The sequence below is a fragment of the Microcebus murinus genome, chromosome 2 (assembly GCF_040939455.1).
Source record: "Microcebus murinus isolate Inina chromosome 2, M.murinus_Inina_mat1.0, whole genome shotgun sequence".
NCBI lineage: Eukaryota > Metazoa > Chordata > Mammalia > Primates > Cheirogaleidae > Microcebus > Microcebus murinus.
This window is the reverse complement of record NC_134105.1, coordinates 108285088-108303505: the sequence shown is the minus strand read 5'-3', so window position 1 is coordinate 108303505 and position 18418 is coordinate 108285088. Positions and strand designations below refer to the sequence as shown.

General features: G+C 45.9%; 2 protein-coding genes across 3 annotated transcripts in view; one reads left to right on the top strand and one right to left on the bottom strand.

Annotated features, from left to right (window-relative positions):
• Nucleotides 1-1355: 1355 nt before the first annotated feature.
• Nucleotides 1356-16263, bottom strand: NCSTN (nicastrin). 2 transcript variants are annotated; one of them, XM_012749155.2, is made up of 17 exons: nucleotides 16113-16263; nucleotides 14785-14889; nucleotides 11274-11397; nucleotides 10728-10849; nucleotides 10136-10281; nucleotides 8857-9007; nucleotides 8451-8560; nucleotides 8059-8211; nucleotides 7326-7430; nucleotides 7078-7155; nucleotides 6013-6185; nucleotides 4171-4273; nucleotides 3943-4038; nucleotides 3559-3646; nucleotides 3139-3293; nucleotides 2670-2882; nucleotides 1356-2131 (listed from the first exon to the last, which is right to left on the bottom strand). In XM_012749155.2, the coding sequence occupies exons 1-17, from the start codon at nucleotides 16192-16194 to the stop codon at nucleotides 2009-2011; spliced, it is 2127 nt and encodes a 708-aa protein (XP_012604609.1). In that variant the 5' UTR covers nucleotides 16195-16263; the 3' UTR covers nucleotides 1356-2008. The 2 variants fall into 2 exon arrangements, with proteins under 2 accessions (XP_012604609.1, XP_012604610.1); XM_012749156.2 differs by lacking the exons at nucleotides 14785-14889; nucleotides 16113-16263 and adding an exon at nucleotides 11737-11993.
• A 40-nt stretch (nucleotides 16264-16303) lies between these two features.
• The window catches only part of COPA (coat protein complex I subunit alpha), a 42033-nt gene continuing 39918 nt past the window's right edge, over nucleotides 16304-18418 (top strand). The window contains exon 1 of the mRNA XM_012749154.3: nucleotides 16304-16461. Within this exon, the coding sequence (XP_012604608.2) occupies nucleotides 16422-16461 (40 nt within the window). The 5' untranslated portion in view covers nucleotides 16304-16421. The remainder of the gene's footprint in view (nucleotides 16462-18418) is intronic.

Sequence of the window (18418 nt, the reverse complement as noted above, 5' to 3'; positions counted from 1 at the left end):
CCCTCAAGGAAACTCAAAGAGAAACCTGGAGAAAAATCACCTCTTCTCAACAATATTGGAAAAGGTAAACAGCCCAGTCAGGAAGTAAGAGGAGTGCTGGGGACCCTGTGAAAATGGCCAGTTCTTTTCCATTGCTGCTGGTCTTCAGGCATGCACCAGAGACAGCCTCTTGGCCAGCACTGCAGAGAAAGCTGGGTTTAGGTTTCCACTCCTGCTTCTCTTTCCCCCTCAGCTGACTCAGCCACTGCCCACGATCATTTACCCGTTCTGCTATATTCCAGAATTTTGCCTCCATGAAGACCCAGGGAATTAGAGCATCCCCACAGAGCTGAGGTTCTCTTTCTAAAATGGTCCAAACCCATTTTTTTTTTTTTTTTGAGACAGAGTCTCACTTTGTTGCCTAGGCTAGAGTGAGTGCCGTGGCGTCAGCCTAGTTCACAGCAACCTCAAACTCCTGGCTCAAGCAATCCTTCTGCCTCAGCCTCCCAAGTAGCTGGGACTACAGGCATGCGCCACCATGCCCGGCTAATTTTTTCTATATGTATTAGTTGGCCAATTAATTTCTTTATATTTATAGTAGAGACGGGGTCTCGCTCTTGCTCAGGCTGGTTTTGAACTCCTGACCTCGAGCAATCCGCCCGCCTCGGCCTCCCAGAGAGCTAGGATTACAGGCGTGAGCCACTGCGCCCGGCCCCATTTTGTTTTGGTCTACAAAATGCCCACTATCAACAGAAAGCCCAAAGTCCTTAGCATGCCACCCAAGAGCCCTCAGGGTCTGGCCTCCTGCTGACCTTCATGGCTCGGGCACTCTGAATAACTTACTGTTTCCCAGAGTCGTGTTTCCCAAACACGACTCTGCCTTTTCTTGACTTTGTGCTTCTACACCTGGTGAACACTTTGAATCATAACTCAATTGTCAACTCCCTGGCCCTGACTTCCTCTATGTGCTACCAGAGCACTCTGGATATACTGCAATTATTCCATGCATTACACTGGATTACACCCAGTTGTATGTATGTCCCTTCACCTACCCTAACTATGAGCTACTCAAGGGTAAGCATCATATTCCCTTCATCTCTCTACCCTAACTAGTGTCCCAGAGTGAATAAAGAAATGTTTGTCCCTTACAAAATGAGAAGAAACCATGCTAACACTGTTCTTACAGGAGGGGAAACCAAGGCTCCAGGACTCAGCAAAGAGTCCTTCTTTCAGGACTTCAATTGTTTTTGACAGAGCCTTATTCCTTGGATCCTTTGGAGACCAAGAAGATAGTACACGGATTAACAATGCCAGGACTTCCAGTCTGGGGTCACTGAACAAGGTGGCCTGGAAAGAATAAAATATAGGAGTACAAGTTGTATGGGATAATCTATTTTAATGAAACTCGCTATTTATATATTTACAAAAAAAAAAAAAAAGAGAAAAAGAAAAAAACCAAAAATAGATATTACAGCTTAATAAAAAGTACAACTGAGTACTGTGGGCTGGAGGTGGGATACCCACCCAGCAGCACGCCCACCCTAATGTGCCATCTGCGGACCCAGAGAAAGGACGGTGGGAAGGAGACACCAGGGCTGGCCCAGAGATCCCCTGTTCTCCTCCTCCTCAGGGTTTCAGTGTAGCTTGATCTCAACATTCAACCCTTCATGTCCTTCCTCCTAGTCAGGAAGTGTTTGGGTGAGGGGTTAAGGAGCACAGGTGGGTACAGAGTAGGAGAGAAATGCTGAAGAAGGGCAAATTCAGGTGGGTAATTAGGGAGTTAAACAGGAGCAGAAAGCTTCTATTTGTAATCCTGGAATCAGGCAAAGGTAGAGAAGGAGGAAATGGAGATGGGGAGGCAACTTATTTATCTCTCCATGTCTCTTCTGGATAGTTCCATTCCTTTATGTTCATCCCAGTCTGAGACAGGCACAGAGAGTTCCAGTGACAAACAAGTGGTGTGTGGCCCAATGGGACAAACAACCTAGGAAGTAAACTTTGGAGCTGGCAGGAAAAGCTGGGGTCCTCCTCAGTAAGACACAGCTCCTGGCTCTCGGGGAACAATGAAAAGGACATCGGCTTTGGCATTGATGCAGTACGTGACGACAAGAGAGAAGATGAGGATGCCGAAGCCCACCATCAGGGTGATGAACTGTGGGGGCAGAGAAGGAGAAAGTGTTCTCAGAACTCAGAGTAGTTTTCGGTTATCATTTGGGGTTGGGAGCTAGGATACTGGAATCCTGATGCTGGCTCCAAGCACCAAATATGGAACAATCAGGGGCAACACCTTCCCAACCTGTAGACTTACTCTCCCCATTTGAAAAGAGAAGTAGAGTATCTCTGTTCTTGCTTCCATTTGTTAGTACTTACTCAGCATCTTGAGGGTAGGACCCATGGCTTTGATTCTCCCACGGGATTTGCATTACTGACTTATGACAGGAGCTCAATAGATAGCAGAATGCCAGATGGGAGCGGGAGCTGTGGAGGAGCTTCTGGGATCCACAGAATTAACATAAACTCAAACTATCTGTGAGGAAAGGCCTCCTAATGGGACTCACTGGCTGACCAGGGACAGATTTGTAGTGGGTTTTCTCCCTGGGGCAAATGGGAGATGGCAGGGGACATGAGACAAGAAAACACAGAATGAAGTCCAATAGATGTCTGCCACCTCCCCTCCTGCCCCGTCTCACCTCAAGCTCTTTACTGGCGATTAGAAATATCCGGGCACGGATATCCTTCCAGCGGCTCTCAGTCCACGTAGAGTATTCAGTAGAGCTCCACTGACTCAGCTCAAAGGCAGGGGACAAGGCTCTGGCCAATCGTGCGGTAGATCGCACACACCGGGGGAGCCGGTCCGTCTCGTTGGAATTCAAAGGGCCCTGAACCCATGCGTACTCATACAGCTGCACAGGAAGATGCTGTGTGAGTACTCTCACTCACTCCCTTTACCCTTCGTCAGCATCATACTCTAAGCAACTGAGCTGACCGGCTGCTGTCCCTTTACCCTTTAGGGGGTCCATTTTCACCCAGGCTACTGCCTCTTCAACACTCAAGGTCTGAGGGCTACATCCCTCTATCTCTCCACCCCAATCCCCTGGGTCCAGTTGGGCCCAGGAGAACCTCCAACCCAGGGAACCTCTGACACCCATCACCACTCACATCCTTGTTTTCATTTGGGACTTTACTTGGATCCTGGCACTGCTCTCGGGTGAGGTCGATCACCGTGCCGGTCAAATTTGCCAAGGCATACTGTACAACGTAAGTCGTGTTGGTGGGGCTGGAGACAGCGATGTAATGTTGAAGAGGCCCATCACCTGATCGCAGACCAATGGGAAGGGAGGATTTGGTAGGTGGAAGGTGGGGTGAGGGTAGGCAAAAATAGGAAGAGCCCAAGATTGGCAGGAGCCATAAGACCAGAAGAGAGAGGTTAAAAGGATCCAACAAATATCAGGACAATGAAAGAAAAAACAGGGGGCAGGGGAGAAAATAGAAAAAAGAGAATAAAAATTAACCAAAATGATGACTTCTTCTCTATCCCTTTCCTTTGTTAAGGGTCCCATTCTCACACTAGATGCTTACCCAAGTAGGACCTTAGGTCCTGCCTGAGGATAGACTGGAACCATGAGTTGTTGGCTCTGACCAGAAATCCATAGAGCAGGCGGGTAACCTAGGGTTAGAACAGTGAGAAGAGAACACCCTTGGAGCAAGCCCAGGGAAAGAATTATCAGTGGAGATCCAGTCAGGGGACAGGATGCAGACTGGCCAGATAGGCTGCAGTTGGGAGACAGCTCATAAGGATGCAGATGAGGCCCACCCAGGCGCCCTGTGAGGCATCGGGTGTCCTCACTGGCATGAACAGGCATGCTGAATTCCAAGGTCTGGGATGCTAGGCAAGGGACTGAAGGATCGGGGCAGCCTGCTGTGTAAATGGAGGCAGAGGAGCTAGGGCCCATCTGCTCTTACCGTTTGGGGATCAGCCTGAACTGTGTCGCTGAAGCTGGTTCCTCCCGCAAGCTCATACAACGCACGTGCCAGCACCGTGGCCACTTCTGCCAAAGCCTGTGGTATTTGGGGTTGAGGCAAGGGGTGACGGTTACTGAATGACTTGCCTCTTCTATCCTCAAACATGAGCATTCTAACCGTCTTCACTGAGTTCCCCATGCTCCCCCACCCAGCCCAGCTTAGTGCTACCTTGGCAGTGTCGGTCACAAAGTTCAGGTCCTCTTCAGGGCTCAGCCATTCAGGATAGCTCACATTAATGTTCTCAGCAGTGTCATAAATGCTCTGGTAATACCTGCCAGGAAAGAGGCATGAGCCTTAGCTACATGCAGCCAGCGCTCTCCCCTTTCCTCCCTCAAACGCCCCTTATGTAGGAACTCGGTAGTGCATTTCTCATCATTCAGGGGAAATGGGTGAGAGAAAATCAGGGTCCTATTAATATACTGAAGAAGGTGTGGAGAGTGGGGAGGTAGGAGTGAGTATGGGAGTGCTTAGTGAGACACAAAGACTTGCCTGACAGATGGAGTAGAAAAGGTAAATGAGCTCAGATCTTTAAACACAGAAGAGACTCTTCCATATCGTTTGGACTGAAGATATAGAGGGATGGCTAAGATGATTTCAGAGAACTCTGCCACACATCGTCAGCGCAACCACATAACTGTTCCAATGAACATTTATATTGAAGGTGGCTGGGAGCAGAGGTGGAATTAGGAGGTATTAGGATCAGGTCTGCTCACAGATATATAAAAACAAACTGGATCAAACCACCATGAAGATGCTTGGGGAGTCTCTAGGAGACAGATCTTAAAAGAGGGGCTAGAAGAAGAGAGCTCCCAGCCTTTACCATCAATAAATCCCTGCCCCACACAGAATCACGTCAGCCACGTAATCAAGTCCAAAATGTGTTCAAAATGATGAACTGCCCCTCACCCCAAAGTGGTGCAAAGAAAAATTTGGAGAAGAAAGCTGACCCTAAGTGCTAGAACTGTCACTCCCCTAAACAAATAAGAAGGTGCTACTTCGCTGGTGTCAGAGCTCAAGCATTTTCACTCAGAAACTCACTAGGCCCCACAGCCTCAGGGGACTTGGCAATTCAGCCTGAGTAAGAAGTCTCCTGTCGTTCTAGGCCTCAGGTTAGGAGCAGTTTAAGGGCACCAGTGACTAACTGGTAATTAATAGTACCTCACTTCCTATCTCTGGAGCCCCCTCAGCTGTAGAAGACACTTTTACCCTCACATTGAACCATGTGTACCTACCACATGGCAAGAACATGTCACATTTCAAATAATATGAATACTGTTTGTGGCACCCTTTCTGGAGGGCCCCAGAGAAGGACTGCTTTCTGTCCTCCAAAGAACCCCCATCCATCCTTCCCGTGCTCTTGTTTGAGGTGATGCCCTCTGCTGGCAGCCCTAGGGAACTCAGGCCCCTGGAGAGCTTGGGAGAAGCGGAACAGTAACAGATGACTGTGCTAGGAAAGGAATGAAGGTGACGATGGTTTTCTAAGATGAACATCAAGTCAAATGAGGGGAGTAGGTCAGATGTGAATAGGCCACTGAGCAAAGAATACAAACTGACCTAAGGTTTTGGAGGGAGTGGTGTGGGAAGAGGGGAGAGCAGTGACCTTTCTCCCAGACTACAGAATAGGCTCTTCAAGAATGAAGAGGGTGGCCGGGCGCGGTGGCTCACGCCTGTAATCCTAGCACTTTGGGAGGCCGAGGTGGGCAGATTGCTCAAGGTCAGGAGTTCGAAACCAACCTGAGCGAGACCCCGTCTCTACCAAAAATAGAAAGAAATTAATTGACCAACTAAAAATATATATATACAAAAAATTAGCCGGGCATGGTGGCGCATGCCTGTAGTCCCAGCTACTCGGGAGACTGAGGCAGAAGGATCGCTGAGCCCCGGAGATTGAGGTTGCTGTGAGCCAGGCTGACGCCACGGCACTCACTCTAGCCTGGGCAACAAAGTGAGACTCTGTTTCAAAAAAAAAAAAAAATGAATGAAGAGGGTGTAGGGCCAAGTCATGCTTACTTGTTGTGGAAGGCAGTGGAGTGGTCAGCCAGAACAACACCAGAGATGTTTCGAGCTCGAAGAAATCGCTGCAGAGAAGATGGTGGGAGAGGCTGGGACTGACTTGGCCTCCTAAGGACGACAGCAGGGACGCCAGCACCACTCTTCTCGAGTGTGGCCAGGAGATTCTCCACCTGGGGGATGAGAGAAATTAACTAATGGGAGGCTGGGGAATGGGAAGCAGGAGGTCTCTTTCAGGCCTGAAATGCTCTATACTTCAAGTCCCCTGCTTTGGGAGCTGCCCTGTGTGCTCCTAGACCTATATCCCTCAAGCCTTTTGGGACCAAGGCGCTTTGAATTTCCTGTAGCTCTCATTCTTTTTAGAGTTAGGAAATCAGGGCACAAAGAAGAGGCCAGTGTTTTTTCATATTTACAGGTAAATTCCACGATCCTCAGGACTCTGCCTTATCCTCAGTATGTGCCTCACTTCTTTATTGTACAGAACTTAAGGGGGGAACTAACAACAGAAAACTGCATGCTGAATGCCCACCGGGTAACCAATCCTGTAAGTGCTATAGGAGTCCAGAGCAGAGATGACACTGAAAGCAGAAAGAGGACCACCTGGGAAAAAGCAGGCCTAAAGCTGGACCTAGAGGGGAGGGAGGGTCTTGACCAAGTAGTGAAGAAAGCCAAAGACAATTTGGGCATGGAGTCTGACATAGCTAGGACTTGGGCAGAGCAGCCTTGACAACTGGATACATGAGGCAGCAAGGAGAGAAGGGAGCTAGTCACTTACCTGTTCTTAATGGTCAGTGGTAGTTTGCTAGGCACCTTAATGGGCAGTGGTAGTTTGCTAGGCACCAGAGAACTACCCACTCCAGGGAACCAGTGGGATATCACTGAGCTCCTGATCCCCTCCCCCCACCCCACCGCAAGGAATAACAGCTGTGGTTTTCATCCTTTAACCAACACCCAATCTAATCCTGTCTCTTAACTCAGAAGCCCTGAGGGTTGATGGGAACAGGGCAGGATTGTGGTCCATACTCAGCTGCTGAAACAGGAAATGAGGAGAAATGCTCAGGTTACCTGGTTCCGTACAGACTCATTTTTCTGAGACATGGGATCTGTGTGCATCCAAAGCTCTAGTGAGGTTCTTAAGGCCACCTGGGGGGAGGATGAAGAAGCAACATTGTTATTCAGTCTCCTGTTCTGGCTCATGCCTAGAGGAAAGGAGTAAAGGGAAGAGTTGGAGGTATCTGCAGTAAGGACAACAGAACAACAGAGGGAGAAGCTTTAAGTAGGAAGGAAGGGAGTGGAGGACATATGCTACACACCTGTCCCAGCTCCACAAATGAATGAATGTTCTCTAACTGCACAGGAAACTTGCCCTTCTCCATGTCGTAGACCATTCTAGAGCTGCCAATGTAGTCAAAAGTTTCCTGACGGGTAGACATGGGTGGGAAAGGGCATTGAGACTCCAAAGGGTTAGGAAAGCGTCAAGGAAGGCCAGATCATCGAAACTGTAGGCAAGAAGGCCACTGTCTCAGGTCATCTCAACTGCTAGTCAATTTACAGTCATGTGACTCTCACACACATGTATGTATCACAGGACTTCTCAAGCCCAGAAATGGGGAAAGCAACCTTAATAAAGGTCTAAGGTGAACACCAGGTGTTATATGTCTGCTTTTTAACTCTCCCCCACCTCCTCTGACTCAGCCACGGCCACTATTCCCTTATTCTAGGGCCAGGTTGTGATGCCAATGGGGATAGGCAGGAGCCTCAGGGTTCCGGGTGTGGACAGCAGTAAAGGGGTCCAGAGAATAAAAGTAAAAGGATGCCTCAAATAGATTTTATCAGTGGGGGAGATTGGAGGTTGGTAACACACCAACTCAGGGTATAGAAGCTTTCTAAAATGGAGGAATCCGAAGGGGAGACACATGTAGACACATTGAAAAGCTGTGTCTGTTAATAAATCAGGTCAAATGCTGAGGTCTTCCCAACCAATAGCCACTCCCACTTTACCATCCCCTCCTTTCTTGCCATCCCACCCAGCCAAAATACCCTTACCCCTTGGAAGAAGACAAACATGACATTGTGGGGCAGGGTGGACACATCAGGTGCCTTTTGCAAAGCTTCAGCTGCAGCCAACTGGGTGACGAAGGAGGCAACAGCACTTTCAGCCCCTGGAGCCACATTCCAGAAAAAGGAACGACTGTCCAGCTGGATATGGCAGAAGAAAAGGCAAACTTTAAAACTGGCCCCAAGCCCCCTTTCCTGCTCCAGCCAAGAGGAAATACATGTCCTGGGGCAATGGAGACAAACCAGAAGCCCCACAGCCCAGATCCCTCCCCATTTGAGGCTCCCCAACATAGCAACTCTGAAATCTGATATGTCAGAGAGAGGCCTGCCAACTCTTCCTGTGCCAGCCCTGCCCATCTTGATCAGGGGCCAACACTCACCCGGGTGGCAGCAACCACAACCCTGTCAGCAGACTTTAATGTCCCAGATGTATTTATTGGCTTTAGCATGCTCCATACGTTGTAGTCAGACAGGGGGTCACAGACAATTTCTAAGCAGAACATAAACAGTAAGAGATCAACAGGACTAAGGGAAAGGGTAGCTATAAAGAAGGATGGAAGACTTCTTTGACCAGTGCCCCATGGACATTCTGAGTAATTTTCTCTATCTCCAACCGGTTCAGGTTGGTTTCTCAGCCACTACCAGCTTCAGGACGAAGCTGCCTAAATTGTTCAGAACTGTTTCCACTCTTCCCACCCAGTGCTCCCTACCAGTGCCCATGCCTTCCCTACCATAGTCTCCCTCCCACCCCTCAAACACACCCAGCACGGCTTGGATTTGCCCTACCTGGGTTGATGCTGAAGGTGTTCTGGATGGAGCTGCGCCGCATGCAGGTGACAGTGCTAATGACAGCGTGCATGTGTGAGAACAGTTGCATAGCACACAGTGGGAAGGTGGGTGCTGAGCCATTCTGACTCAGGTTGTGGTCTTGATAGCACTGGAAAGGGAGACGGATCCCACTGAGACGGTAGCTGTGGAGGCCCTCCCTCACTTCCCAGAAAGAGGGCCCAGCTCCAGCCTTAAGCCACTCCCTTTTGGGAGACATTTGTCCCTGAGCTATAGTTGTCCTGGTACAACCACAGGATCTATAAGTTCAAAGAGAAGAACTCATCAAGAGGTGCAAAGGGGCACAGATTCAATGGCTTAATTGGAACAGATGAAATTACCCCATCCCAAAGGGCCTGGCTTAATGTGGAGCTTCAGCCACTGAATAAGATTCAGTGTGATTTGATATAAAGAGCACCATAACAGAGGTAAAAAAAAAAATCAGCTTCAAGACAGCTTGCACATCAACTCATTATGTAACTTTGGACAAATCTCCTAACTGCTCTACGGGTCAAAATGAAAAAACTGGACTAGAATTAGAGCATATTAAACTTAAAAAGAACCTCAGAAATCATCAAATTGAATCTTTCGATTCCTAGCCCAATGCTCTTTTTACCATACTAGTGGTCCTTAACACATTGACTGCCACACTAGAAAAAAAAATTTTTTTCTCCTGGGGATATGGTGTTTTATTAAAACAAAATGATCCTTTCTAATTTGTTATTTTTTATTATTTCCTGTGCACGAGTTACATGCAATGCAATTCATGTTTTTAGAATTAAATTGTCACTATTAATTGTAACAGTAAGAACATCAACATGTAAGATTTTCACAAACCAACTGCAGGGTTTTGCTTCATGCGGTCCCGGGCTCAAAACTAGCCCGAGTTAAATACAACTCATATGGCAGTTAATGTGTTAACCAGTGCTGTACACCTTGTTTCATATTATTCTTTCAAATATTCTTTATATTTTCTTCCAGTCTAAAAGCCTTTAGTGCTATGATATCAGGCAAGAGATAAATGTGAGAAAAATAAACCTCTTGGTTGTTTTTGGAGCAACCGTCTTTCAGAGGGTACTCCAAAGTACCCTGTAGTACCCTACTCTAGTACCCTCAAAGTACCCTAGTACTGCTTGGCAGAGGGTACTAGTAGAATGCACCTCCCTCCAGACAGGAAGAGAGTCTAAAAAATAGTCCTCAGTTTCTAACTGGAATTGCTAGGAGCTGGCAGAGTCATTACCTGCTTGATGACCCTGGTTTCATTTTCGTCTTCAAGAAGAAAGATGGGGAAACTAAAGTCTTCATAAGCCAAGCCATTGCCCAGGGAATTCCACTGTATTTCTCTGCAGTGAGCAAACTCTGGCCCATAGGAGTTGGAGTAAACACCTGAAGGAGAGGATGGGGGTAGAGGGTGGATGGGTGGGTGATAGGTTATTGGGACACCAAGCACTTAGGGATCAGGTAAGGGAGAAAGATTAGGATATCACAGGGTTGGGACTGAGAGTTCAAAAAGAGGCGGTGATTCAAGGCAGCAGGCATGAATCTACCACCATCCAAACTAAAATAGAGAGACACTGGTATCAGGGAGCCCTAGCCTGGCAGATTAACAATCCAAGCATGTGACAAAAGGGGATGATAGAAAGTAAGCAAAGGAAAAGGAAGCAGGAGAGGGAAGGGATGAGTGGCAAAGACAAACACTATATCTTCTGCTTGGCAGTCAGTTGCTGACACTATGCACAGACACACATGTACACCCCTCACAAAGATAAGAGACTGAAGCAAAAATGAGCCTTGGGTGACGGCGGGCTCTCCTGATCCTTTGGGGCTCTTACCAAACCCATCATTTGGGCATTGCACACTAGGAGAGAAGCCTGAGGCGGGACTGGGTTTGGACAAGGATACTGCAAGACCAGCAATGCGGCTGGTTCTCCCCTTCAGCTTCTCCATTAAATCCCTGGAATAGGGAAGAGACAAGAAGGTATCAGACAGCCCAACATCCTGCCCTCCAGGATGGAAACAAATGGGGAATTAGGGGAATCAGACTGTTGACTGTTGATTTCTTCTCTTTTCGGTCTTAACTTCTGACTCTAGACTATGATCTAATCTGAGCTCAAGGCTTAATCTCATCTACCTTGTCCCTGAGTAACCCTGGGTACCGCTCCTCTTCCTCCCTGGAGTACTTACTTACTAGATCTCACTCTAAGGTCATCAAGATGATTCCTTCCATCAAGATAGTCTCTTCCTTCTGAGGACCCCTGGTCCCTTCCCTGACCTGACCAGGGCAGCCAAGAAATGTTTTCACTAACAACTGTGAGGACTGTTTACTGAATCCTTCCCTCTCTGGATGCATTGTCCCAGCAGGAACATCTAGTTCTTACCTGGTAAAGAGGTTGCCCTCCAGCAGAACCATGTAAGGGGGGTTGGGGCCATCAGTCAATACCCACTTCAGGTCCTCCTCTTTCTCCACTACATGGATAACCCCTGTGTCTCCACTAATTGAAGCTGCCAGGACAGAATGAAACAAGTTAAAGCTCCCATAGTTGACAATTTTAACTTTGCCTCACTGATTCTGCAAATCTTTTATTTCAAATATGTTACGACATATTTGGGTGAATACAGGCACCTCTGGATTTGAACTGAAAGGTGAATTTTTCCAGCTCCATCTGAAGGTTATCAGGAGGCAATGGAAGACAAGAGAACCCTGGAGGACTCATTAAATAAACACTTTACTCACTAAATGCCAAAAAGGCTCTATGAACTTCATTTTCCTGCCCTCTTCCCCCAACCTCATTTAGCCACATATATAAAATTCTAGAACAGTAAACACCAAAGTTTTCAAACCTGTATTTTATCCAGGAAATGCCAGGCTTTAGATCTCTAGCTTGGAGTTCTAGCTTTGAATCTTCCTTTGTGAAAACATATGTGTAGATTCCCTTGGCCTCAGTAGCCTTCCTGGATCGCCATTCCTTTGCCCTATTTGGGAATGACTTTACTTGCTTCTGGCCAGTTTTAGGTGAGGTTAATCAAGAATTCTGAGGTCTGTGAAACAGAGCTTCTCAATTGCTAGGCCTTGAATGGATCAGAGATGTGACTAATCCATTCCTCTCATTCCTGGGGACCTAGGAATGTTTCTGAGTTAGTCACTTCCAGCCAGAAGCAGACTTATTATTTACCCTAGGAGGCCCTGCAAATTATCACCAATTTCCACAAGTGCCAGGATGCTACACAAATAACATTTTCTGTGTTTCATGACGTGACAAAGATTGGGAAGCACTGCTCTAAAGTATGGAAGATCCACAATCCAGAATGCCTTGAATTCTATGTAATTTAAGGCATTAGATTATACCTCTCAAATCCCTAATGATCCATGTAGGGATATCCGAGGGTCTCCCTGTGAGTCTACTCCCCACGGAAAATTGGATGTGTTATTCATAAATTATTTTAGGCCAGTAATTCTTAGCCCTGGCTGTGTGTCAGAATCACTTTTGGGTTTTTTCTTTTTTTTTGAGACAGTCTCGCTCTGTTGCCTGGGCTAGAGTGCTATGGCATCAGCCCAGCTCACAGCAACCTCAAACTCCTGGGCTCAAGTGAAACTCCTGTCTCAGCCTCCTGAGTAGTTGGGACTACAGGCGCATGCATGCCATGATGCCCGGTTAATTTTTCTGTTTTAGAAGAGATGGGGTCTCGCTCTTGTTCAGGCTGGTCTCAAACTCCTGAGCTCAAGCAATCCTCCTATCGTGGCCTCCCAGAGTGCTAGGATTACAGGCGTGAGCCACCAAGCCCGGCCTCCTTTTTTTTTTTTTTTGAGACAGAGTCTCACTCTGTTGCCCAGGCTACAGTGCCATGGTGTCAGCCTAGCTCACAGCAACCTCAACCTCCTGGGCTCAAGTGATCCTCCTGCCTCAGCCTCCTGGGTAGCTGGGACTACAGGCATGCACCACCATGCCCAGCTAATTTTTTATGTATATTTTCAGTTGGCCAATTAATTTTTTTTCTATTTTTTAGTAGAGATGGGGTCTTGCTCTTGCTCAGGCTAGTTTCGAACTCCTGACCTTGAGCGATCTACCCGCCTCATCCTCCCAGAGTGTTAGGATTACAGGCCTGAGCCACCATGCCCGGCCTATTTATTATACTTTTTGTCTTTTTACTGCAATCATCTGGAAGCCGTAAACTGTGTAGTCTTTAACAACTTGCTTATTTTCTCTGTGCCTGCAATAAGGAGCTTTTCTACCCCTATTCATGTCATACTGGGGGAGAGATTAAAAAAGAAAGGAAGGGAAAAAACTTATACATAGTTCCCATTGAGCAATTTAGAGGATCCAATAGAAGCAGGGCATCATAACCAGAAATCAAAATCTGGGTATCACTTTTTTACGTTAGTTTTATCATGTTAGTAATCCTAATTAAAGAGGGTGTAGCCTGCTCAGAAGAGATAGATATGATGAAATAAGGTCTTAATGAGGAAGTGGTCAGAGTCCAGCTCCTCCCCTCTTGTTTCTCTGTATTGGCTCTTGGCTTTATCACTAAAGGCTACTGCTTTGCTTCCCACAGAGCTGCTCTAAGAACACACAGCAGAATGGCTCATTCTCAAAGGGGATTTCTTAGAGCCCAGTTCCAGAAGGATGGGGTCCTGATCTTTTGTACTTATAGTGAGGTTCTAGCAAGACCGATTCTAGCAGTCTGATCTTAGCCCACACTGGACGTAGCTCTCTTCCACCCATAAAACCAGTTTAGAAACTAAGTCCAACAAAAACCATATTCGAGGCAGTATGGAACCAATCAGTGCTTTATATAGCAGGAACATGGGAAAACTGAAGGGAAAGATGGCTAGAAAAGTAGTAACTGCCTCTTTGAGCAAGTCTTTCACTTCCCAGTTTCTCAGCTTTCTTTTACTAAATTGGAAGGTTTCAGGCAATCACACAGTACTGTTGAAACCATACTATTTACTTAGCATTATCAATAAATATCTATTAAAAGGTAGTTTGACTTTCAACTTTAAGCAAGACTAATCCAACCATTATTACAAGAGTAAACTGAAATTCAGAGGTGATCGATTTAATCATGAAGCCAAGATCAGATTCTAAACTTCCTGCTTACCTGCAAAACTATATTCTGACAGAGGTACTCTCTGTGGAAGAACAAAATCTGAAGATAGTAGGTTAGCCTTCAAATCACAACTCCCTTCCCAACCCATGCATGATTTTTTATAGGTTTTAGAACCAGGGTGCCATGGTACCTAATTTTGGAACACATTTACAAAGTATAAAGATAAATTTGAATGCTTCACTAATTCCTCTTGCAACTATTTGGCATTTTCAATGTCTTCTCTTCAAATAGTTCATTGCCTTTAAGCAGTTCAACTGGTTCCAAAAAGATCATTTAGACTGCAGGAGATGACTAGACTCTATAGAATATGAGACTTCTGTCTGCTTAGAAAACAGTAGAGTAGGATGGTTAAGAGTCCTGGCTTAGAACTTGGACCACAAGGCTTTAAATCCTGGCTTTCTCATTTATTACTGTGTAATCTTGGGAATGTTAGTCAATTTCTCTACGTCTCAGTTTCATCATTTGTTAAATGAGGATAATAACAACACCTACTTCATGGGGTTGTTGTGGTGGTTAAATGAGATGCATTTGTGAGTTAATGGGGGGGGAAGTTGGATAACTAAAATGAGATTCACATGTAAAAAGCTTGATATGCAGCATTTACTAAATGTTAGCTCTTATTAATTATCTTGCTTGGTTTGACAGATGGTTCTCAATTACCTCCTACTCACATAGGCTAATTTGAGTGCTGAAACTCCTAAGCAGGACATGGGTCTTTCTTAGTATCTAGGGCACAGACTGAAATATCAACGTCCACAAACACAAATCCCAACCTCAACTCACACTGGCAGCCAATCTGATGAGTGGCATTGAGCAGACGAACACAGGGAGCCGTTTTATTTAAGGGGATATAGATCTTCCTTTCCACTGAGTTTCCCCTGCACAAACCTGATTGGAAGATAAAAAGTATTAGAAAAAATTGAGACACGGGTACCAGCTTCTCTTATGTCACTGGCTCCATGTATGCCTGGAGTAAATAATTCAGTATCATACTTTCTAAAATGGAACTAACGACCATTCTTCTCACTTCTTGGGCACATTATTAGAACAGATAAATGCTCTAGAAACCACCCAGATATGTGCGTCACATGTAGAGCAATTGACAGTGAAACTAAGAGAAAAAACCTTCATCTGTCAAAGTAAAGTAACCTTAGATGTGTAAGATTCTGGTTGCATGGGTGACCATACTTCTGCTTTTCTATCCTGTGTGTATATTACTAATTAGTTAATAAGAAGGTACTGGTCTGAGAACATCGATTATAATAATAAAAACTTTCTGAGACATTTTTCCAGGAGTGTGAACAGAATTGGAAGAAACATTATGCCATGATGTTAATCACACATCAGTAGGTTATCTGCGTGGGCCCACAGTGTGGAAAAGCTATAGTTTCTCCTTTGGGTATCTTTAAAAACAATGTGAATTTGGAGGAAAGCACAGTCATGGTTATATTCAGGCATGTCTGCGTTTTAGGGCTCAACCAACTGAAAGCCATATACCAGAAAATAAACGCGTGTAAACAAATACTTATGTACATTATAAATGTTTAAAATTCCTTGAATCTTCAAGGAAGAAATTCATGATCCTAACAGTTAAAAGTATCCATATCTTACCTTCGTCTCACTTTACTGATGAAAGAAACTGAGGCAAGACATAGAGATACGGGTTTATGGTGCAATCAAAGAGGAAAAATGAGGACTCTACGTTTTAAGCGTCGCACAGAACCCACAGAACGGGTCTGCTTTCATCCCAAAAAATCTAAACACGGAGAAGAAAGCTGAACTTTCACACCTGTTCCTTTTGATTGTGGGTGGGGCGGCTGGGACTGTAGGGAAAATGAGGCACCCGGACTAAGTGGGAGAGGGTCGGGCTGGAAGTACAGGAAGAGGCCTGAAGGAGGGAATGAAGCGACACGACGTGCCGCGGGGGAGAAGGGACCTTCAGGTCTAGGTACAGTGGGAACTTCTGTCGTGGGAACGAAAGAGAAAGAGGAGTTACAGGGTGGGGGGACAGAGGGGCTGCTGGGACCAGAAAGGAGACAGCGGCGCTTACGGCTGGACAGATCCCGAGCGTTACCCTTACAGAAGGGAGCTCACGGGCGAGGAGACCTCACCTGCCAGTAGGACGCAGAAAAATAGGCGCAGAAGACCCTGACTTCCCGGGTCAGCCCCAGAGCCGCCCCCAGCCGTGGCCATCTTGCCTCTCAGCTGAGCGGAAGCCTCGGTTTCCCTCCTGTAAGATAGCGGCCTCTCTAGGCTACCCCGTGACGCAGTCTCTGTGGCTTGGAGGTCCAGAGGCCGGAAGTTCGTATGTCTGGGAGCTTCCGGGATCCGCGGCCCAGGGTCGCTGACGTGGAAGCGCCCGAAGATCAGCGGGGAGTGGCGGGGCTCCCATCAGGACGTCCGATTCGGAGGCCTGAAGGATGCTAACCAAATTCGAGACCAAGAGCGCGCGGGTCAAAGGTAGTGGAGATGAAAAAGGGGAACACGGAGGGTTGATGTCAGCGGCAGCGTTGACAGAGGGGAAGAGAGAATGGGTAGACGTACCGGCCGAATTGGGCCCACCAGACGGACCCACAGGCAGATGGAAGGAAGAGAGGTTAGGCTTGGCCAGCGCTTCTCCAGTCCTCTCTTGTTTGGCATGTCCTGGGCCTTTGACTTAACCTGTATAACGTGGGTCGCTCACCGCAGAGGATTCCCTTAAGTCCGCTGTTTATTCTTTCCCCTCCATTGCTCTTCTAGAGGCTGTGTTCTCGACTTTTTATTCTTCTGTTACCAAGGCCCTGCAACCTTTATTTTTTTTCTGTGAAGACTTTATAAGCAAGGAGAGCAGTGGCTTTTTGATTACTGTTATGTGGAGTGGCCCTAGGGACCGAGTCTCGACCTCTGTCACTCGCACCCGAGTCAGTAGCTTTTTTGGAGACGAGCACTGGCTACCTCACTTAAGGAGGCCTTGGCTGCACCATCTCAACATCCAGTGCCTCTATTGGGCTTTATTTCCTATCCGGAAATAGAACATTGAGGCTTGTAGCCCCAATAAAATCTGAACCTGATAGAGTTGTCAGATAAAACACAAGACGACCAATTAAATTTAAATTTCAGACAAACAGCGAATGGTTTTTTGGTATTGTTCGTTGTTTACCTGAAATTCAAATTTAACTGGCCAATTTTGTATTTTTGTTTGCTAAATATGGCAACGCTAGAGGTGGAATGTAGGTCGGTGGCAAAGGACTGAGATCACAATAGTAGTCTTTCAGAATTGTTAGAATGGGAAAACCAGAGAAGTAAGGTTTCCTGAGACCTGGAAAAAATATATATGGAATATTTAGCAAGATGCAGCATAGCAAGCAAAGTTGTTAGGAATGTGGTCTTTGGAGTCAGGTGGGCTTGCTTTAGAATCCTGAAACATCCACTAACAAGGTAAATGACCTTGGGGGACCTACTTAACATCTAAAAAGTAATGTTCTCTTATAGAGAGAATTAAAGTGGGAAAGTATAATGGTGTTTCAAGTAGACTCATTAGCTTAAAAAATGTGAGAATATGTTTTGAGCATTTTCTAAGTCTCATGGGAATTGTGATCATGAATGGTATGGTGGCTCATGCCTGTAATCCCAGTGCTTTGAGAAGCCAACGTAGGAGGATCACTTTAGCCTATGGAGTCTGAGACCAGCCTGGGCAATATAGACTTCATGTCTGCAAAACATAAGAAAATGAACCAGGTATGGTGCATATCTGTAGTCCCAGCTTCTGGGGAGGCTAAGGCAGGAGGTTCACTTGAGCCCAGGAGTTCGAGATTACAGTGAGCTGTGATCATGCCACTGCACTCTAGCCTGGGTGACAGAGTGAGACCCTGTCTCTAAAAAATAAATAAATAAAAGAATTTCTGGGACCTGGATAGTTGAAATGGATCTTCATAATGCTTGAGTTTTCCCTTCTCCTAATTTCTTGGGCAATAGAAAAGGAAAAAGAAAGATGTCAGAATATTTGAGGATTAATAACCATTAATGACTGTTCCTGCATATCATAATTAAAAAAAAGAACAATCTGAAAATAAAATAGACAATTTAGAAGAAATATAAATGTTTAATAAATTATGAAAATAGCTCTACCTCACTAATCATGAAAGAAATGGAAAAAAAGTGATAATTTTTTGGGGGTCTTAAATTAGTAAAACAAAATAGCAAATAACTGATAACATCCTGTGTTGGTCAATGTATGCCAAATGAGTACCTTCATAAACTTGGTGAGACTGTACAGCGTTTTTACAATTAAACAGTATTTACTAAAATGTTAAATATACATAGTCTATTCCTGAGCAATTCCACTTTGAGGTCTTTAGCCTAAAGCAGTAATAATGCAAATAGGCTAGATTATATGTAGAAGTACCTTCAGGAGGCTCTTCTGTTAGCCAAAAATTGG